Source organism: Melopsittacus undulatus, chromosome 6 (assembly GCF_012275295.1).
Source record: "Melopsittacus undulatus isolate bMelUnd1 chromosome 6, bMelUnd1.mat.Z, whole genome shotgun sequence".
Classification (NCBI taxonomy): domain Eukaryota; kingdom Metazoa; phylum Chordata; class Aves; order Psittaciformes; family Psittaculidae; genus Melopsittacus; species Melopsittacus undulatus.
This window is the reverse complement of record NC_047532.1, coordinates 67,190,209-67,212,665: the sequence shown is the minus strand read 5'-3', so window position 1 is coordinate 67,212,665 and position 22,457 is coordinate 67,190,209. Positions and strand designations below refer to the sequence as shown.

Sequence of the window (22,457 nt, the reverse complement as noted above, 5' to 3'; positions counted from 1 at the left end):
ACAACACATCGACAGCTCCAAGCGGGAGCAACAAAAGTGTAATGCAGGTGGCAAAGTAGTGTAAGAACAATTCAGGATACCAGGCCTCTTAAAGTGTCCTTAGGGTTGTTAGACAGAAGGGAATCGGCTGCAGGATGCACATAAGAGAGCCTTCACACTGACCTCCTGACCGCTGCTGGGTTCTGAGAATTTGGCTGCTTGGCACCTGCAGATCTGACTCCAAGCTCAGACTACTCATTATGGACTCCAAGAAGCGGAAGCTGGTCCTGACCAGGTTGGGAATGCTGTGCCTCATCTCCTCTGAAACCAAGAGCAAATTCTCTGTTGCTGCTTCTGGTAGCAATGGGGATGTGGAACGGGTTAGGCCCTCTCTTGAAAACATACATGCTTAAACGTAGACAAGCACCATAGAACACCAGGTTGGAAGGGACCTCAAGGATCATCTGGTCCAACCGTAAACCACTGGCGTATAACTAATCCTAGAATCCCTGACTGGTTTGGGTTGAAGGGACCTTAAAGCTCCTCCAGTCCCAACCCGCTGCCACAGGCAGGGACACCTCGCACTACAACAGGTTGCTCCAAGCCCCTGTATCCAACCTGGCCTTGAGCACTGCCAGGGATGGCGCAGCCACAGCTTCTCCTGGGCACCCTGTGCCAGCACCTCAGCACCCTCACAGGAAGAGCTTCTGCCTAAGAGCTCATCTAAGTCTCCCCTCTGCCAGGTTGAAGCCATTCCCCTCATCCTGTCCCTACAGGCCCTTGTCCAAAGCCCCTCTCCAGGTTTCCTGTAGCCCCTTTAGGCACTGGAGCTGCTCTAAGGCCTCCCCTTCAGGAGCCTTCTCTTCTCCAGGCTGACCCAGCCCAGCTCTCTCAGCCTGGCTCCAGAGCAGAGCTGCCCCAGCCCTCTCATTCACATGCCAAGTTAAAGACTAGCACGCTCCTTGCCCGCAGAGCTCAGTGCAGGTACCTCACTTAATCCTTTCGGGAACTATTTGTAGGATCAATTCGATTTCTGTTCCAAGCCCCTCGCCCGTTCCGGGGGGCAGTGCACCGTGTTTTGGAGAGGGGCACGGAAACAAGCCGCTGTACAAACGACTCTCCAAGGAAGCAGCAGGTGCGCCCCAGCACGCTGATACCCCCCCAGCTATAACCGCAGGAGGTTACCGCGGTCTGGGCGTGCAAACCATGCTCCAAGCTCCGCCACACGCCGCTCCGGGGCCACCTGCAGTGAGGGCAGCACTGACGGCCTTTAACACTCCCCACTTCCTCCAGCCGCCCCAGCCCCTCAGCCAGTGCCGGCCCCGCCGCAGCCGGACGAGGCCGAGCCAGAGCAGCAGGCTCTGACAGCACCGGGCAGCCCTGCCGCAGGCCCCGCCCCACCGGCGGCAGCAGAGGCCACTCCCTCGGTACCACCGCCCCGCCCTGCTCGGGAGACGAGACGCCGTGTCGCTTTGACGTCATTTCCGGCGGCGCCGCGCTGCCTTGCTGGGAGCTGTAGTCCAGAGGCCGTGGCGGAGGAGACGGGATGGGACAGGCAGCGGCAGCCAGAGCTTCCCTGAGCTGGACCACTCAGGCCGGACCCGCTGGGTAGGAGTTTGCTGGCGCCGGGATAAATCGTGACAGTGAGAATAGTTCCAAGAGAAAGGGGACCTTGAAGCTCCTCCAGTTCCAACCCCTGCCATGGGCAGGGACACCTTCCATTAGAGCAGGTTGCTCCAAGCCCCTGTGTCCAGCCTGGCCTTGAACGCTGCCAGGGATGGGGCAGCCACAGCTTCTCTGGGCACCCTGTGCCAGTGCCTCAGCACCCTCACAGGGAAGAGCTTCTGCCTTAGATCCCCTCTCAGTCTCCCTTCTGGCAGTATCGCTCAGCACTGTGTAACGTTAGGCCTTGGGTGGCTTTGTCAGCACCGGCTTCGCCTCCTCTCTTTCACCCCATTCCTTCAGGCCGCTGAGTCCCGCTCCAGAGCCGCTGCAGCAGCAGAAGACACTAGATGGCACTGCCCTGCAGGTGAACTGCTGCCGACTCCCCGCTGGCACTTCACTGGGTCACAGTGACAGGGAGAGCTGGCACAGGAGTACCGGGTGCTCTCTGCGCCTGTCTTTGGGAATTGGGAAGAACTGAGCTCCAGGGCAGGCCGACAGGAGGGAAGTGGTCTCCCACTCCAGGGGCTGGCTGCTGGCATTGTGGGTTCATTTCACGTGAGCTCAGCAGCCTTAGGCTCACCAGCGGCTTCCCCAGGCACCTCCTAGGTGTGTGAATTTGGGCTTAAGAGTTGGTTTTGAAGTGGGGTAAGCTTTCCCTGCTGACAGCCGGCACGCATCCCTGGGGAGTTTTTGACTGTCCTTCTTACTGCTGTCTAGCCCGGTGCTGGTGTCAGGACCTGGAATCATACCAACCTGAACAGTTGCTCCCAGCTTCTTTCCACCGTGGGTCCTGAAGCTGCAGCTTTCTTTGGGCTCCTCGCCTGTGAGGAGCAAGGGTGCACAGGCACTTCATAACGAGGGGGAGGTTTGTCTGAGCTCTATAATTTTGCCACCTTTCCACCTCTGTGAAGTTGCTCTTGGTCATATTCCAGCACTTGAGACATGAGCCACAGCAATGGGCCAGCCAGAGCTACAAGTTCTGTGCTGAAGCTGAGCATAGCTGTTGATTTTTCACCTTGGGGCCGGTGTTCAGAGAACCTTACAGCATTTCTTCTCTCCCCATTCATGGCAGGTCCGGACAGGTGGGAACTGCATCACATTTACATTGCTCAATGAGGACCACATGCTTGGCAATGCCCTCCAATACATGGTCATGAAGAAGTAAGTGGAGTCTCCACAGCACCTGATACCACTGGGGGTTCCTCTGTCTCCTCTTCTGCCCATCCCCTCACTAAGTCGCACCTCAGTTGCTGCTGGAAAAAGGCAAAACTACCTCTGTGCATGCCTGTTGGAGTATTTATATCAGAGCTGGTGCCAGAGGCTCCTTACCTACCCCCTCTCTTAACAGGATTAACTTTCTCCTTGTGCTGTTAGCCCTAAGAGCACTAATAGGCCTTGATGAGTCTGAGCAGCCTCACCTGGGGCCCCCACACACAGGCTCAGGAGCCCCATTTAGGCTCAGCTCACGGCTTTCAGTCCCTCCTGAGCTATGTTGTATGAGTATGGGTCTTCAGCTTAGCCTGTACTGGGCTGTTGGATGCTGACCTATGGACTGACTTCCTGACTTGACATCAGCCTTTCCTCATTGTTGTGCATTGTACAGCTGCTTGCTGGTCATAGGTTTTGTCTGACCCTCACTACCTTCAGCTGACCTGCAGATTGCCTTCCTGGCCTGGCCTCAGACCTATTTCACCCCCACAAACCTGCCTGGTGACCTGGACCCTTGGCTGGCCCTCGCTACCACGTTTGCACCCACCTTACTCCCTGCTTGGGTGCTGTGGGGCAGGGCTGGCCAGTGAGTTCTCTGCCCTATTGGCTGGCTACAGTTCATGCTTCCAGCTCCCCATCCCTTAAGGAACAGGCAACCCTACTGCACTTATGGTTAGTTACAGAGGAAATTGGATGGCAGACATGTGACAGACTTCTGAACATTTTACATGGCTCTGGGTAAAATGATGTGCAACTCTGTAAGTACAGGTGGTCAGGCAGTATCTGTGTCACCTCTGAGGCAAGTGCTGTCAGAAAAAGAGAGTAGGAACAGCCAGTATTAAGCAAATTGATCATCTTTAATACTTCCATCAAGATGCAGAAATTGATGCTGGAAATTAATAATCCTGCTGCCCCATTAAAATATACAAATGGCTTCACTCTGATTGTTATCGAGCTGGGAGGCACTGGGAGTTTGTGAAGACGCACTGGTAAGGCTCAGAAGAATTCCAGCAGGAAGTTCAATGCACCATCTCAAATGACAGCTGCATTGCAAATCCCAGAATCCCAAGGGTTGGAAGGGGCCTCGAAAGATCATCTAGTCCAACCCCCCTGCAAGAGCAGGGTAACCTAGAGTACATCACACAGGAAATTGTCCAGGCGGGCCTTGAATATCTCCAATGTAGGAGACTCCACAACCCCCCTGGGCAACCTGTTCCAGTGCTCTGTCACTCTTACAGTAAAGAAGTTCTTCCTGATGTTAACATGGAACCTCCTATGCTCCAGTTTACACCCATTGTCCCTTGTCCTACCACTGGATATCACTGAAAAAAGTCTAGCTCCATCATCCTGACACCCACCCTTTACATATTTGTAAACACTGATGAGGTCACCCCTCAGTCTCCTCCAAGCTAAAGAGACCCAGCTCCCTCAGCCTCTCCTCATAAGGGAGGTGTTCCACTCCCTTCATCATCTTTGTGGCTCTGCGCTGGACTCTTTCAAGCAATTCCCTGTCCTTCTTGAACTGAGGGGCCCAGAACTGGATGCAATATTCCAGATGCAGCCTCACCAAGGCAGAGTAGAGGGGGAGGAGAACCTCTCTTGCCCTACTAACCACACCCTTTCTAATGCACCCTAGGATGCCATTTGCCTTCTTGGCCACAAGGACACATTGCTGGCTCATGGTCATCCTCCTATCGACCAGGACCCCCAGGTCCCTTTCCCCTTCACTCCTTTCCAGCAGGTCAACCCCCAACCTGTACTGGTACATGGGGTTGTTCTTCCCCAGATGCAAGACTCTACACTTGTCCTTGTTGAATTTCATCAAGTTTCTCCCTGCCCAAGTCTCCAGCCTGTCCAGGTCTCGCTGAATGGCAGTACAGCCTTCTGGTGTGTCAGCCACTCCTCCCAGTTTAGTGTCATCAGCGAACTTGCTGAGGGTACACTCAGTTCCCTCATCCAGGTCGTTGATGAAAATATTAAATGTCATGTGAATTCCTCTGATAGATCACCATGACAAGAAAAAGAGCAGCCTTCTTGTGAGGGGCTGTGCTTTCTGCTGTGTGCACAAATGTTCTAGCAACCACCTCGGCTTGTGAAGGCAGATGTCATGCAGTCTGCAAACGTTTTGTGGTGCCCCTAGGCCCATCTGCCTCCTCTGCCCAGCAGAACTGCAACAGGTCTGTGTGGAGGGAGGTTTCCAAGCACCCAGGATCCCCTGCTTGAGCAGGATGCCAGACACGTCTTTCCCCTGCAAAGCTCCAGCTGCCTCTCAGAGATAGATGGAAGGGTGTGCATAAGGTTACACAGGTAGTGTCCTTTCAGCATATCCCTCCCGTAAGACCCTCAGTCATGTTAGAAACATCCTGAGCCCCAGCAGGTCTGAGGTGGCCCAAGCCTCTGACTTCCCTGAGATTTGCTGTGGGTTGCCATGGGTTTCACTGCTCTCTTCTCCTCTTGCCCTTCCTGCAGCCCTGATGTGGAGTTCTGTGGCTACTGCATCACGCACCCCTCTGAAAGCGAGATCAACTTCCAAATCCAGAGGTATGGGATGTGCATTGTTTCCATGTTCAGGGCCCTTCTTTTGTGGAATCCCCTGTGCTCATGTCAGGTTTCCACCATGAGTCATTTCAATAAAGAAAACCACTCCTCTCCCTCTTCTCTGCAGGCACAGTACTGTAGTGCTGTGGTAAGGTAGATCTGCTACATCCTGTCAGAGGTGATGTGTGCTTCATCTGCCCCTAAATCAGCAGAAGTTTTGGAAGGCCAATCCAAAGTTTGCTGGCATACATAGCTGCAATGAGACAATTTGCTTCTGCTTCTCCTTTTTCGCCTTGTCTGTCAGCTTTGGTCATCAGGCTGTGAACCAAAGCTCTCTTGAAAAGCCACATCAGTCTACGCTATCTTTTGACTTGCCTCCCAGAGGGGTCTGTGTTTGCTGTTAATAGGCAGCACTGACAACTCTGAGCTTCAGGCCATCACTCACTCCTCCCAGCACACCGACCCCTTCAGCTCAGTCCCCTGCCCTCCAGCTAGGCTCCACAGCTTTGTCTGCTGCCACAGGAGGACAGTGTTATTTCATTCCTTCCTTATGGGGCTGTTCCCCTGAGTATCTAGTTTGTGCGTACTGGCTCTTTAATCTCCTAAAAATGAGTAGTGCTGAGGCTCTCCTTGTCAAGGGAACCCCTTCCTTGTGGGGCTACCTGCAGGATTTGGCTCTGCCCTTCCTGCACCATAGCCTGGGCCTGAGCTCAGCTCTCAGGGTGCTGGTGGTGGGCTGGTAGGAGGGAAGTGTGTGGCATGTGCCTGGTATAAGAGCCTGTTCCTATCATGGGGGAACAACTACTCTGCCCAGAGCGGTGAGGGAGAGGGCCACCAACCACTTTGGAAACCACTGACCCATCTTCTTTCACAAAGGGGCCCTTCCTGCTGTTGAGCCATTCCAGAAAGGGCTAAACGACCTGATGGGTGTTTGCTAACATATGCTCAACACCTTTGAGGTGAGAGTATTCCTGAAGAGTTCAGGGGCCTTTTCTGTCTCTTGGTCTCAGAGGTGAGAGGAAGGGGCTGACACCGGTGTTGTAGGCATAAAGAACCTACAGTTATCTCGGACCTTCTCTATGTGACCTGCAGCATGGCCTGGCTTCCTTTTCCTTGGAGTGAATGTAGAGCTCAGTCACTTCTGAAGGTCCCTGGAGCTCTGTTGGAGCTGCTCAGGGTCTTCTGCGCTGGACAGAGAAGTCACAGCAGGCTGGTGGCATGGGATGTATGAGCCGCTCATTTACATGCTATTAACATTTGTTCTTTGCTCTTGCTTGCAGAGGAGCATGAAGGAGTACAGGACCCAGAGGGAGGAAGAGATACAGTAGCATTTAGGGATGGCAGTCTCCATGGACGTGTGTAAGGTCTGTGTATTGAATTCCCTGTGCCAAGTATTTCTGGTTGTGTGTTTGTCCTGGGTTCAGCAGTAGCAGTCATTTTTCCTCCTTCTTAGTAGCTGGTGCAGTGCTGTGTTTTTTGCCTTTCAGCCTGGGAACAACGCTGAAAACGCCGATGTGTTAAATAGAGCGTTATTCGTTTGCAGCCCAGAATCCCTCTGTGCTGGGCTGCATCCGCAGCGTTGTGAGCAGCAGTCAAGGGAGGGGATTCTCCCCCTCTGCTGTGCTCTGGGGAGACGCCCCTGCAGTCCTGATCCAGCTCTGGGGCAACACCACAAGAGGGATGTGGAGCTGCTGGAGTGAGTCCAGAGAAGGCCACGGAGATGCTGTGAGGGTTCTGGAGACAGGCTGAGAAACCTGGAGAGGGCCTTTTTACAAGGTAATGTAGGGACAGGACAAGGGGGAATGGCTTTAACCTGACTGAGTGGAGATTGCTGCTTAATGAGGAACACCCAGGAGAAAGACAGTCTCCTTTCAAACACCACCATGTTTTAGTAACATACAGAGGAATAAGAGGGAGCGTAAGAGAAACAGTGTTGTTTTTGCATAATTGGGAATGGGGCTTTGCAAGATTAAGGCTTTCCAATATTAAGATTTTTCAATACTGGGGCTGGGGCTGTTACTCAGGGAACAAAACAAAGGGTTTGAGATACCATAACTTAGAAAGACACACTCTGTGGTTAAAGACAGTATCATCTCTGGATGAAAGATACACTTTGTGGTTAAAAAGAATACTATCTTTGTACAGCCTATGACTAAGCAGGTGCAGGTTGGTTAAACATAAGTCAGGGTACCACATGTCTGCCAGAGTTATGAAATCGAACCATAAAAAGAGATAAATAAATGAGAGGAAGTGGCATACAAAATCAAGTAAAGGGAGATGTAACCAGAGGTGGGACAGTTGGCATGTAGATTATATGCATCCGATAGTCTGTGAACCTTGGAGTACCCAACCAATGGGGAAACAAGGGAGGGAACTTGTGGACGGGATAGGAAATATAAATCTTTGTTCTGTCTTTGCTGTGCATGCCTACTTGCCAGGACACCCGTTTTTGCAATAACATTAATAAACAGCTGCTTCACTGCTGTGTCTACCCTGAGCTTTTAGAAGAAAAGTTTTTTTCTCACAGTTTCCTCCAGAGCCCAATGTCCCTACCCAGAACCACTTCACAGCTCTGCAGGGGACTAACAGAGGAACAACCTGTTCCCGCACCAATGAAGAGGAAAACTGCTGGTGCAGCCAAGAAACAGTGGTGGTGGATAGCAGTAGGAGATTCTGCTTTGAAAGGTAGAGGCACTGCATCAAGTTGTCCAAAGAAGTGGTAAAGGCTCTGCCCCTTTCAGATGAAGAGACCAGGGTTAGAAGGGACCTTAAAACTCATCCAGTTCCAAACCCAGCCACAGCCAGGGTCAAGCACACCAGGCACACCCAGGAGTTGCTGTGAGCGGACCTGCCCTTAGCACAGCTCACCTATGAGAAAGGGAGAGTGACCAAGGTTTGCAAATCATATATTCATAGATCCCAGACTGGTCTGAGTTGGGAGGCTCATCTAATTCCTACCCCCTGCCACGGGCAGGGACACCTTCCACTAGAGCAATTTTCTCACAGCACTGTCCAAACTGGCTAGGAGGGGAATTGCCTGCAAGTTTATAAGCAAAATCATTTAAAAAAAATCCTTTTACTAAAGTGTCTGCACTGGGAGTTTTTCAGTCTTCATCAGTTTTCTTCATTAACTTCACTTGTCCTCCAACACAACGCAGCCAGCTCTGGGCAGAGCACAGCAGCAGTGCTGCGACATGGACACAGCCACATCTTCTCCTTTGGGTGGGTTGGGTTATGAAAAGGTACTGGTCTAGCTACTTGTCAGCCATTCTGCTTTCCTTGAAATGCATTAGTCTTTCAGAAATGTGATTTGTTCGTAAAACATTTGCATTTTGGTGAAAGCAAAGCTAAAAAGACCCAACACCTGGAAAATGTTTTGCTTTATTTGCAAGGATGCTCCCCTTTTGTCCTCTCTTTGATTTTTCCCTTGGCAACAGGAAAAGGGGAATGAGGAAAAGAAAGAGAGAGAGGTAAAAGAGGGAAAAACAACAACAGCAATAAAACCTTGGTAAGTAGAACTTTCTCATAGAGGTTTTAAAGTTTTGGTGGGATATGCAAGCATGATTTTTTAGAAAAACACGCTGGGAAAGCACTTGGAAATTAATTAAATAATAAATTTGTGAACACTCTTTGCCATATTTTGGTTAGCTCTAGCAGCTCTTTTAGCTGAGATTGAACATCCTCTGTTGCCTTTTCCACTGCAGTTTGACCATGAGGATGAGCAGCAGTGTCACCCTTACAAATGGATGAACATGGTGTCATGGTGCTGTGGCCAAGAGACATCAGGGTCCAGCTCTGCTGCCCCTTTGGCCTCGTTGGCAGCAGCAAAATTCCCCTTGCCCTTCAGAGCTGTGCTCTTTCAGGCAATCCCCCTCCCCAGAGCCAGTGGCTGAAGGAGTCTGTGGACTTTCCAGCAGCTGAATACCGCAGAAACTGAAGGCTGCATGCTTTTCTGGAAGGACCCAGTTCCTGGATCCTGTGTCAGGGAGAGAACTAGCTGCTGCCAGGTTCAGCAGAGGGCAGAAAAGGTGGGGGCTGGTTCCTTGGTTGCAGCCTCATTCGCATTTGAGCCTTCCCTTTCCTGGGTTTACACACTCTTCCCTGAAGGACAGCCCCTCTGGCCAGCAGCCGTGCTGTGCCCGGCTAGCAGGAGCTCACCTGCCCTGGGAAGGGGGAAGATGGAGCTGATAGAAAGCCACTAGCTTCCACCAAGGGTATCTGCTCCTCTAAGCCATGCGGTCCCATACGATCCCTTTCTTGTGCCATACATGGGTGGGGTGAGCATCATCCTTGGTCGGGGAGCCTGGGGAAGAAGTGAATTGGGGAGGACTTTTAGGGCTCCTTAAATCAGGTTTGTTACTTAAGCAGTGACAAACAGTGAAGCAAAGTTGCTGACCATCTCTCCCCACTATGAACAGGAGGAGATTCCACACAGTCAGTGGGTCTAGCAGACATACATGGGGCCAGGATCTTATCCTGGCTCTCTGTGCAGGGACAAACTGTCCCCGTCACAGAGGGAGATGATAAGGGATGTTACCAAACCTTTATTTTGGCTTTTTCAGCTGGAAATTGTCACTCATGGTCCCCTCCCCCTCCTCCTCATCCCACATTCATCTCAATGTGACCACATCTCAACCTTCCTTTCCTTTTCTTACACATCTCCCGACCTCACACTTCCAACCAAGACAGATGGCCAGAAGTCATTTACTTTTTCTGCAAGGAAATGAAAAATCATGTGAGGATCTGCATCCTTTTCCCTCTCCTCCAGAAGTGGCTCAGACCAGGGAATGGATCAGAATGGTACAGAGCCTGTGTTCAGAGCTAGTCCCAGGAGTCTAGTGAAATGCTGCAGCTCCTTTCAGGTGGGTTATCACATGAAGACAAAAACTTTTCAGGCCCATCCAGGAAACAGCAATGCGAGAGTAATGGAGGAGTCCTGCCATTCTGGCACAGAGCCTTCTCCTCTCGGCCCTGCCAGAGGCATGGCTTTAGGAAGAGCTGTACTTGTTACTCAAGCGGGAGCTGCTCCGGTCCACCCCAAGCTCCTGCCCATTGGCTTTCCACTTCCCAACAGAGCCCTTGTCATCCGTCGGTGTGATGTTCAGAGTGGGTTTCTGGCACCAGCAGCACAGGCAGGACTCCAAGGAGACAAAAGTTGGGAGAGAGAGGTTTCAGGTCTGGGCTACACGGTAAAACAGGAGGAAATATTTCCTTATTGATGTTGGCAAGTCAACCTGCACAGTGCCAGGCTGGGGATCACAGCCTGCACTTCTGAACTTTGCCGTCCTGCAGACCTGCTGGGAGCAGGTTTTCCACGGTAGGGCTGGTGTGGTTTGGAAACAAAAACACCAAAATCTTGGGTACTTTTTGCAATTGTCTTTTCTTATCCTTGGGGGACAGAAAATACAGGTAATGCTGTAAATACAGCTCTTTTTGACACTGCATCTAGGAAATGATTCCCTTCCCATCCATTTCTATCCCTTCTCATTGCATCCCTTCCTTTCTCAGGGCTCCACTACTCCTGAATCTGATCTCTCAGTAACTTGGGATCAATGTTTAAAGCACCCCCTGTCTCTGGTCTAATAGTCTGTGAGGATGTTTCTGATTCAGAATGAGAGGGACTTTTTTTGCTTGTCCTGCACTGGCAAAAGCATTCCCATCAGAGGGCAGCAAGCTCTGGCATACTGGAAGCTTCAAAGAGAGGCACTCAGCAAGGGGAAAAACTGGGAGAACTATGATCAGTACATGACCAAATGGGAGAGCCCTGTGGCTTGGTTGCAGCTCCTTTCCACTCATCTCAGGAGCACAGAAGTCCACTGCAATGGGGGTGCCTCTGTCTGCACTGTGTCTAGTCCATGGGAACTTATGCCAATGTCTGGGAACGGTCACTGTAGGCAGGAGCTCTGGAGGGATCAATCCTACCTGGAAGCGGTTCTTGAAAAGTACCGCTGACAAAGTAGAGAGCCACAGGGTTGATGCAGGAGTAGAGGGAGGCCATATTGATCCCAAAGTAATCCATCACAAGGAGGAAACTGAGGCCAGAAGAAATGCTTACAAGCTTAACCATGGTCTTAACATTTTGTTCTATACCTTATATGGTTATTTGCCAAGTACCTGAGTTTGCAACATCCTGTAACAAGATGTATCTCTTGGTTATCTAACCTCCTTAAGGAAACTGTCAAACAAAAGCACCCTTTGAAAAACAAAGTGATTGATTAGGAGATATTATCCCCTTTGTTTCTCCTTCCCTTTCATCATTGTATTGACAGGAGCACTTGTGGTAATCATGGTCACAAAGGAAGGCTGTTTCACACAAAGTGCAATGGCAACAAGGACTCCTAAGTTCCTGACAGGAATCATTCCTGCATGGGCTCTGCATGTTCTAGGGGTTGTTGGTGTTCTGTGTTCATTTGTATGATCTATTGTCCTCTCTACAAACACATTTGGAAGCAAATCCTTCCTTTCCTTTTAAAGGATGCACCGAGGCATTGGCAAAAATCAAAGGTAACTTGGTTTAAGTAAGTGCAGCATGGCTTTTCTAGAAGAACATCCACGAGTTGCCCAAGCTCAACAGAACAGGGGAAACACCAGTGGCAAAGAGGAAGCCTCACAGCAGCTCATTCTCCGAGCACAAACCCCTCTTTGCCACACGTGAGTGTGTCACAGACAGCTCTACGTCAATAGGCTTCTCCCTACCCCCTGATAAAGCTCTGCAGGTTTACAGCACTGCCCTGTTCAAGCTTTTCCTGTATGGAGAAGGTTCTTTTCCAGAACACATACAAGGGATCCCACAAGCACACTCCACACAACTACAAGACTTAAAACACAAACAAAATCCTGACAAACAAGCATTAATAACACACGTGAACATACAGTACAGCAGTACTCATACCATATCGTTAATACCAACATCGTTACGGTGATAATCCACAAAACTAGGTCAAATACCAGCAAGTCACAGGCAGAGTTCCAGACAAATACTAACAGCAAAATCCTTACCGTGATAATTTGCAAAACGTGGTCAAACACTGATGAGACACAAACAGATCCAGATGTAAACCAATCGCACTAGTCCGGTTCTGGCTGATTCTTGTGAAATATTTACCTAAGATACTTTCCATTGCTGTTGTTACAGAGCCACCAAGCTTAACGTTACTTAGAAGTTAATTTACTTATTTACAAAGGATTATATTTCATTTTGTACGTGCTTATTGTAATTTACCACTTCTTTGGGCAACCTGTGACAGTGCCTCTGCCTTTCAAAACAGAATCTCCCTCTGCTATCCCCCACCCCTCTTTCTTGGCTGTACTAGCAGTTATGCTCCTGATTGGTGCTGCAATTGGTTGTTCCTCCCTTGTGGTGCCTTTTGCCTCGTTAGCCCCTGCAGAGCTGTGAAGTGGTTCTGGGTGGGGATGTGTGGTCTGCAGGAAACCCCTTGCTCTGTATTTTTTCGCTTCCTCCTCTTCCTGTGTATTTTTCTGGCACCAAGTCACCAAACCCCTGGATTAACGTCCTCTTTCCTTTCTGTGTGTGCTAGGGGAGATGCCTGTGGTCCCTGCACAGCTTGGGCTTGGAGCCAGCAGCCCAGCTCTCTCTCAGCTTTCCTAATGTCTCTTGTCTGTCAACAAGAACGGTCGCTACTGGTGTCCCCCAGGGCTAGGTATTGTGGCAAGCGTTGCGTAACTTCTTCATAAGAATCATAGAATCACAGAACCGGATCATCGATGATCTAGATGAGAGGGTCAAGTGCCCTCTCAGTAAGTTTGCGCACAACACCAAGTTGAGTGGGAGTGTTGATGTGCCGTAGGGCAGGCAGCTCTGCAGAGGGATATGGACAGGCTGGATCAATGGGCCGTGGCCAGTGGCATGAGGTTCAACAAGGCAAAATCCTGGGTCCTGAATTTGGTTGGGAGCATCCTGGCCTGTATCAGCACCGGTGTGGCCAGCAGGACTAGAGCAGTGATTGCCCCCCTGGACTGGGCCGCCCCTCCAGCCCTGTGTCTGGAGAAGAGAAGGCTCAAAAGGGACCTTATTGTTCTCTACAGCTGCCTGAGAGGAGGCTGGAGCCAGGAGGTGCCTGGTCTCCTCTCCCAAGGAGCAAGGACTAAACCAAGAAGAAATGGCCCCAAGCTGCACAAGGGGAGGTTTTGACTGGAGATTAGGAGATCACTTCAGGTGTAGTCAGGCATTGGAGCAGGCTGTTTGGGGCAGTGCTGGAGTCGCCATTCCTGGAAATGTACACATGCTGTGTAGACGAGGCCCTCAGTGCCATGGGTCAGTGGTGGCCTTGGCAGTGCTGGGAAACATTTGGCCTTGATGATCTGAAAGGTCTTTTCCAACCTGGTTGACTCTATGACTGCCTGCAGCAGCCCTGCTGTGCCCAGTGGCCATTGACACAATGGCACCAACATCACAAAGCCTCGCTGGTCGCTGTGGAGATGCCCGTCACCAGTTGGGACTCGGTGGAATCAGTCACGGGCATGGGCATCTCCATGGCAACTGCCAGGGCTTTGTGGTGTAGGGAGGGTTCCGCATGGCCAGAGGCCATTGTGATGGGGGGTGACACGTTGGTGACCGTGGGGTACATAAGGAGCGAGAGCCCTGGAGTACCTCAGTCCAGAGGAGCGGCCTCCCTCGGGAGGCAGCAATCCCCTGGAAGCCCACGGCAGTTCAGCGTCCAGGACGTGGAAGATGCCCGTGGGTAAAGAGGCAAACGCCCGTTCCCAGCCCGCTGAGGGCAGGCCAAGCAAGCAGAGAAGGCGCCAGGTGAGGACCAGGGCAGGAGGGAGAGGCCGGTGGTGGGCCGGGGCTGCTCGGAGCTGCCTCGGTGACAGGGCCAGGCTTGCCCACAGTGCACGGGCCCCTGTGCCAAGGCAGCCACCTCCATCACACACCTTTTCCTCCTCCTCCTGCCTGCAGGTGGCTCACAGGCAGCCTGAGGAAGCGCCGCAGGGCAGCCCGAGCCAGGCGTCGTCCCACCATGGGATCACGCTGCCACGGGTGCCCTACCTGGAGAGGTTTCAGCCTGTCGCCATCCAGCAGGCACAGGTAGGGAGCCGCAGGGAGATGGGGCCAAACGTCTTCCAGACCCCGGGAGATGCTGACGGGCGGGCAGGAGGTGCAGGAGGGAGCAAGCTGAGCCCCGCATGCTGTGCCCCACAGCCTGCCCGGGCGTGCCGGGGGTGCTCTGGGCAGTGGGCGTGGGCTGCGGGCGGCCAGCCCTCTCCCCAGCCGGCTCTGAGCCCTGCCCTGGGGCTGGCAGGGGAGCACAACTGCCTGAGCTCAGCCAGCTGGGATGTGGGCACAAGGGACACTGTCACACAGCCTCTCTGCTCCGCTTCTTTTGCAGATGGGCAGCCTGGGGCACCGAGTGGTGCTGCCCAGCCCCAGCGGGTTGAGACAGGAGCAGAAGCTCCGTCTGCCACCATTGATCACAATGGCACCGCGGCCGCCCCCTCGCTCAGAGAGAGCAGTCGGCAGCTGCCGCAGGCTGTCATCTGTAACACCAGCAGCCTCTGCAGCTTCTGGCAGTGTGAGGAACTCGGCTGTTGGCAGCACAAGCAGCAACCAACAGCAGCTTCTCAAAACTGCTGCCCAGCTCCACCGTGCGCCCAGTTACGGCAGCAGAGGTGCACGGCCAGAGACCTGTCAGCCTGCCCTGCACAGGTCCAAAGCCTCTGCTCCCACAGCTGAGAGCTCAGGCAGCATGAGCACAGTGCTGCAGAGGTGCAGCACCGGGAGCCAGCGACGTCACCAGCAGCCAGTGGCATGGCAGGAGCCAGCACAAAGCAGGGCTGCAGGGACACAAGCAAGAACAGACACTGTCCGTGCAGCCAGCAGCAGCAAGGGCCCAGCCACTCAACCCATACTCAGAAGCACTAGGCGAGCAGCAGAGCACCTGACAGCAATTCCAGCGGAACGTATCACTAGGTGCATCAACACCAAGTTCCTCAGTGTGCACTACAGGCCTGTTGCACAGCGCTTGCCCTCTCCGCCCAGCAAGATCAAGCCTTCGGAGCAGCCGAAGAGGATCTGCCTGGTCAGAGCTCCTGAGAAAGAGGAGCACCAGGCACGTCTCACTCCCATGCCACCGGCGTGGGCTTCTAATAACGCTGTCCAGAAGGAAGCAGCACCACAGAGACAGAGACATGGGCCTGCCCTGCAGAACATCAAAGTCCCAGATGCACTTGTGCAGGTCACAACAACATTCGATAAGATGAAGCTGCTGCACCTGCCTGTGGCTATGGTCCAGAGAACCAACAAGAAGCAGGTGGAACAGCAAGAGATAAGCCAGAAACTGCATGTGGAGACGGCAGAGTTGTCACATGCAGCACATAAGGAAAATGAGTTTCCTGTGGCTGCAGAGACTTGGGGAGAGGCAGCTGGAGACCTGCAGAGTGTGTCTCCTGTCCTGGCCGGTGCCACAGACACCAAGCTGGCAGTGACTCGCCTGGCCGGAGCTGCTGAGGGAGAGCAGCACCGTGCACCTCTCACTTCGGTGGAACAAGAGCAGAGGGAGGCACCGGCAGCACCTTCCCATGGCTTTGACAAGGAGGAGGCAGAAGAAGAGGAGCGGAGAAAGTGGTTGGCCCTGCTCAGCCCCACTGCCTTGGAGTTGGTTATGCAGGATACAGACAGGTGCTCTGTGATGGACGTTGTGCACAAGGCTGCGGCTGCCATCCGGGCAAGAGCTGAGCAGGAAAAGGAGCAGGAGGATGTGGCCCAAAGCCACGTGGATGTGTCAGTGGCACCAGTGATGCCAGTAACGCTTGAGGACATCGAGAGTCCTATGGCTGTAGAGCCTCAGGCAGAGCCCAGCTCAGCCCCTTTCACCAAAGCTGCAGATGAGGCTGGAGAAGTCATGGTTTCTCCCGTGCCTGGAGATTATCAACAGGAGGCTGGCAGAGCTGTTGTCTCCCCAGCACAACATGAGGAGGAAGTTCTGGCTGCAGGGACCATGATCCCTGGGGCAGAGTCTGGGATATCTTACCTTGCACCTGGAGCAGATGATGAAGGAGAAGCAGCAGCTTCACCTTTGAGTCAGGGCTCGCAGCCCCAGGTGAGTGACACCCCTGTGACCGGCATTGGGGATCCCAAGGTGCTGGAGGCAACCCCAGATCCCAAAGTGCATGTGTCAGGGGCATTGCTCGTGTTCCCTGTGCCTTCCAGCTGACATTCCCTCCTTCCCCTGCCTGTGTTCTTGCTCTCCCATCCGGCATCCCTCCTCTGGAGGAAAGGCACTGAAGGAGAGCAGCCCGTGAGGGACCTCCCCAGTGAGCAGCCACCAGCAGCAACCCCAGAGCCCAGGTGACGGCCAATGCACCACCCAGGCCTGGCGCTGGACACAGGTCTGCAGGGGAGAAAGCAGCCCACGGCACAGCACCCACACAGCTACCTGCAGCCCTGAGAGAGACACATCTAGGGAGAGCTGTCATCTCCTGATGTTCTGCTGTATGTTTACAGGAGGAGCCAGCGGCCTTCCCTGAGGAGAACGATGAGGAGGCCAAGCAGGAATTGGAATGTGTTAGTGACAAAGAGCTGTCCCAAGGGGAAGCCCTCACCATGTACAACATCTGCGTCAGCCCTTTGGTGCCAGAGCTCTTCCAGGACGCCCGAGAAGACATCCGTCTGGAATCCAGCATCCGCAGCAATGTGGGCACAAATGCGACATCAGAGGCAGCTGGAGACCTGCAGAGTGTGTCTCCTGTCCTGGCCAGTGCCACAGACACCGAGCTGGCAGCTCCTCCTCTGGCTGGAGCTGCTGAGGAAGAGCAGCACCGTGCACCTCCCACTTCTGTGGAACAAGAGCAGGAGGAGGCACCGGCACCACCTTCCCATGGCTTTGACAAGGAGGAGGCAGAAGAGGAGGAGCGGAGAAAGTCATTGGCCCTGCTCAGCCCCACTGCCTTGGAGTTGGTTATGCAGGAAACAGCCAGGTGCTTTGTGATGGACATTGTGCATAAGGCTGTGGCTGCCATCCGGGCAAGAGCTGAGCAGGAAAAGGAGCAGGAGGATGTGGCCCAAAGCCATGTAGATGTGTCAATGGCACCAGTGATGCCAGTAACACTGGAGAACATCGAGACTCCTATGGCTGTAGAGCCTCAGGCAGAGCCCAGCTCAGCCCCTTTCGCCCCTGCAGCAGATGAGGCTGGAGAAGACATTGTGTCGCCCATGTCTGCCAACCAGAAAGTAGCCAGGAGAGCCATTATACCTCTGAGAGAAGACAAGCAGGAAGATGCAGCTGCATTGACAGAGATCCCTGGGGCAGGCGGTCAGAAACCCCACCTTGTCGAAGGGACAGATGCACAGACAACATCTGTAGCACAAGAGCAGGAGGAGGCAACGGCACCACCTTCCCATGGCTTTGATAAGGAGGAGGTAGAAGAAGAGGAGCGGAGAAAGTGGTTGGCCCTGCTCAGCCCCACTGCCTTGGAGTTGGTTATGCAGGAAACAGCCAGGTGCTTTGTGATGGACGTTGTGCATAAGGCTGTGGCTGCCATCCGGGCAAGAGCTGAGCAGGAAAAGGAGCAGGAGGATGTGGCCCAAAGCCATGTGGATGTGTCAATGGCACCAGTGATGCCAGTAACACTGGAGAACATCGAGACTCCTATGGCTGTAGAGCCTCAGGCAGAGCCCAGCTCAGCCCCTTTCGCCCCTGCAGCAGATGAGGCTGGAGAAGACACGGTGTCGCCCATGTCTGCCAACCAGAAAGTAGCCAGGAGAGCCATTATACCTCTGAGAGAAGACAAGCAGGAAGATGCAGCTGCATTGACAGAGATCCCTGGGGCAGGCGGTCAGAAACCCCACCTTGTTGAAGGGACAGATGCACGGACAACATCTGTAGCACAAGAGCAGGAGGAGGCAACGGCACCACCTTCCCATGGCTTTGATAAGGAGGAGGTAGAAGAAGAGGAGCGGAGAAAGTCGTTGGCCCTGCTCAGCCCCACTGCCTTGGAGTTGGTTATGCAGGAAACAGCCAGGTGCTTTGTGATGGACATTGTGCATAAGGCTGTGGCTGCCATCCGGGCAAGAGCTGAGCAGGAGAAGGAGCAGGAGGATGTGGCCCAAAGCCACGTGGATGTGTCAATGGCACCAGTGATGCCAGTTACACTGGAGAACATCGAGACTCCTATGGCTGTAGAGCCTCAGGCAGAGCCCAGCTCAGCCCCTTTCGCCCCTGCAGCAGATGAGGCTGGAGAAGACATTGTGTCGCCCATGTCTGCCAACCAGAAAGTAACCAGGAGAGCCATTATACCTCTGAGAGAAGACAAGCAGGAAGATGCAGCTGCATTGACAGAGATCCCTGGGGCAGCCGGTCAGAAACCCCACCTTGTCGAAGGGACAGATGCACAGACAACATCTGTAGCACAAGAGCAGGAGTCAGCAACGGCACCACCTTCGCATGACTTTGACAAGGAGGAGGTAGAAGAAGAGGAGTGGAGAAAGTCGTTGGCCCTGCTCAGCCCCACTGCCTTGGAGTTGGTTATGCAGGAAACAGCCAGGTGCTTTGTGATGGACGTTGTGCATAAGGCTGTGGCTGCCATCCGGGCAAGAGCTGAGCAGGAGAAGGAGCAGGAGGATGTGGCCCAAAGCCATGTGGATGTGTCAATGGCACCAGTGATGCCAGTAACACTGGAGAACATCGAGACTCCTATGGCTGTAGAGCCTCAGGCAGAGCCCAGCTCAGCCCCTTTCGCCCCTGCAGCAGATGAGGCTGGAGAAGACATTGTGTCGCCCATGTCTGCCAACCAGAAAGTAACCAGGAGAGCCATTATACCTCTGAGAGAAGACAAGCAGGAAGATGCAGCTGCATTGACAGAGATCCCTGGGGTAGACAGTCAGAAACCCCACCTTGCCGCAGGGGGAGATGCACAGACAACATCTGTAGCACAAGAGCAGGAGGAGGCAACGGCACCACCTTCCCATGGCTTTGATAAGGAGGAGGTAGAAGAAGAGGAGCGGAGAAAGTCGTTGACCCTGCTCAGCCCCACTGTCTTGGAGTTGGTTATGCAGGAAACAGCCAGGTTCTTTGTGATGGACGTTGTGCATAAGGCTGTGGCTGCCATCCGGGCAAGAGCTGAGCAGGAGAAGGAGCAGGAGGATGTGGCCCAAAGCCACGTGGATGTGTCAATGGCACCAGTGATGCCAGTAACACTGGAGAACATCGAGACTCCTATGGCTGTAGAGCCTCAGGCAGAGCCCAGCTCAGCCCCTTTCGCCCCTGCAGCAGATGAGGCTGGAGAAGACATGGTGTCGCCCATGTCTGCCAACCAGAAAGTAGCCAGGAGAGCCATTATACCTCTGAGAGAAGACAAGCAGGAAGATGCAGCTGCATTGACAGAGATCCCTGGGGCAGGCGGTCAGAAACCCCACCTTGTTGAAGGGACAGATGCACAGACAACATCTGTAGCACAAGAGCAGGAGGAGGCACTGGCACCACCTTCGCATGACTTTGACAAGGAGGAGGTAGAAGAAGAGGAGCGGAGAAAGTCGTTGGCCCTGCTCAGCCCCACTGCCTTGGAGTTGGTTATGCAGGAAACAGCCAGGTGCTTTGTGATGGACGTTGTGCATAAGGCTGTGGCTGCCATCCGGGCAAGAGCTGAGCAGGAAAAGGAGCAGGAGGATGTGGCCCAAAGCCACGTGGATGTGTCAATGGCACCAGTGATGCCAGTAACACTGGAGAACATCGAGACTCCTATGGCTGTAGAGCCTCAGGCAGAGCCCAGCTCAGCCCCTTTCGCCCCTGCAGCAGATGAGGCTGGAGAAGACATGGTGTCGCCCATGTCTTCCAACCAGAAAGTAGCCAGGAGAGCCATTATACCTCTGAGAGAAGACAAGCAGGAAGATGCAGCTGCATTGACAGAGATCCCTGGGGCAGGCGGTCAGAAACCCCACCTTGTTGAAGGGACAGATGCACAGACAACATCTGTAGGACAAGAGCAGGAGGAGGCAACGGCACCACCTTTCCATGGCTTTGACAAGGAGGAGGTAGAAGAAGAGGAGCGGAGAAAGTCGTTGGCCCTGCTCAGCCCCACTGCCTTGGAGTTTGTTATGCAGGAAACAGCCAGGTGCTTTGTGATGGACGTTGTGCATAAGGCTGTGGCTACCATCCGGGCAAGAGCTGAGCAGGAAAAGGAGCAGGAGGATGTGGCCCAAAGTGAAACAGAGGCACGGAGAAAGTCATCTGCCCTGCTCAGCCCTAAAGCCAGTAAGATGATACAACCAAAAAGAGACAGGAATTTCGTGAGAGGCGTCCTGCACAAGCCTTTGCCTGTTGTCTGCGAAATGGACGAGCAGCCAACACCAGCCCAGGCCCAGAGTGAGGCACCAACACAGGCCAGGAGCCTGGGCACAGATAGACAGGGACCAGGACAGGCCTTTACACAAGGACTAGTACCACCACACGCCCAGAGACAGGCCCCACGAAGGGTCTCTGTTGTCGACAGAGCTCTGCAGGTTGTATTCAGGCGCAAAGTGAGGAAAGCACCTGAAGAGCATCAGGGAGAGGCCAGCAGAACCTTTGCCTCCCCGCGATTCTACAGGGATGAACAGGCAGTGCCTGCAGCAGCTCAGGACACCGAGGAGGAGCCAACTACATCATGTATTCCAGTGGCACCCAGGCCGCGCTGGTGGCACCGGTTGCGCCAGTCTGAGAATGCCAGGGCCTCCCCTACCTGGGAGACAATTGAAAGCCAACAGGGGAAAACCCCCAAGAAAATGCAAAAGTGGCAGCTGCAGTCACGACGTAACCTGCCACCCGTTGATGCCCATTCCACCACCTATGCTTGGGGAACCGCCAACCCAAAAGAAGGATTGCATGACACCAGAGATAAACACGTCAGAGAGCAACACCTATCCTTCTTCAGAAGGGCACTGAAGCCTCTGCGCAGGGCTTTCCACAGATCCTGCATCAGCCCGCAAGCGGAGGGATAATGCCCCACTGTCAGCTCCAGGCCCGAGGGAGCTGCGCTGAGAACGTCGTGCTGCAGCCTGCGCTCGCTGTGGACACTTCTCGGGCCAATAAACCAGATCCCTATCTCCCCAGTTCTTGCCTCTGTCTGCTCCAGCTTTTCCCTTGTGTCAGTAGCAGAGAAAGCTGCGGAGCGACCTCTTTCCTTGCAGCACTTCCCAGCTGCTGAGCTTGCAGTCCTGCTGGCTCTTGGCAGCACATGTTGGCCAAGTAGGAAAAGCTCATCCCGATGGGATGAAACAGTGTGTGATGCAGTGGCTCCCACGTCAGCTGGCTTTTGAAGCCCGGTGCCTGCTGCAGCCCGGTGACTGGAATGACAGGGGTGTAGAAGGGTTGGGAGGAATAAGGAGCAAGGCTTAGAATTGCTAAGGCCAGAGATAAGGGACGAGAGACTGTGATTCTCCTGCTCCTCCTGCACACGCAAGCTCTGGAGCAATGCAGGGAGAAGCTGGCGATGTTTCCAGAAGCAGAACTGTAAATGGACAGCAGATGGGTGACTCCACGCAATCCCCCCGTCCCCATCCTACAGCTTCTGACCAACCGAGCAGGGGGGCTCTTGCAGCTGCCCTGAGCCATGGCCTCGTGTCCCCAGGGCTGCAGCAGAGGAACGACAGGGAGGTGGCCCTGAGGCTGCAGAGGTACTTGTGCAGGAATGTGCACACTGCTCTTGGCTTGTGTTTGGGGTTAGAAAATCACCGTGCACTCCTGGCCACCCTGTGAGCAGCTGGCACACAAAGCTCCACAGTGCAACTCAGCCCACACGTCATTCTCATACCCATGGCAGCAGCAGTGCTTTCCAGGTTAGGAACATGGGGCAAGCAGCAGAGCACCTGCCAGCAATGCCGGCAGCGAGCATCAATTCCTGCATCAACAGCAAGTTCCTCAGTGTGCACTACAGGCCTCTTGCAGGCTGACTCCTTGTCCTGGGTTCAGCAGTAGCAGTCATTTTTTCTCCTTCTTGGTAGCTGGTGCAGTGCTGTGTTTTGACTTTCGGGCTGAGAACGGTTGCTGATAGCAAGTATGTTTTGAGTTACTGCTCAAATGTTTGGTTTGTCCAAGGCCTTTCCTGAGCTCATGTTCTGCCAGGGAGGAGGG

General features: G+C 53.6%; 1 protein-coding gene across 1 annotated transcript; it reads left to right on the top strand.

The window, feature by feature from the left end:
• Window positions 1-239: 239 nt before the first annotated feature.
• LOC117436266 (DNA-directed RNA polymerases I and III subunit RPAC2-like) lies at window positions 240-6,785 on the top strand. Its single transcript, XM_034063807.1, has 5 exons — window positions 240-336; window positions 1,499-1,587; window positions 2,717-2,805; window positions 5,323-5,394; window positions 6,672-6,785. Exons 1-5 carry the CDS (start codon window positions 240-242, stop codon window positions 6,679-6,681), a joined length of 357 nt encoding a protein of 118 aa, XP_033919698.1. The 3' UTR covers window positions 6,682-6,785.
• Window positions 6,786-22,457: the final 15,672 nt, after the last annotated feature.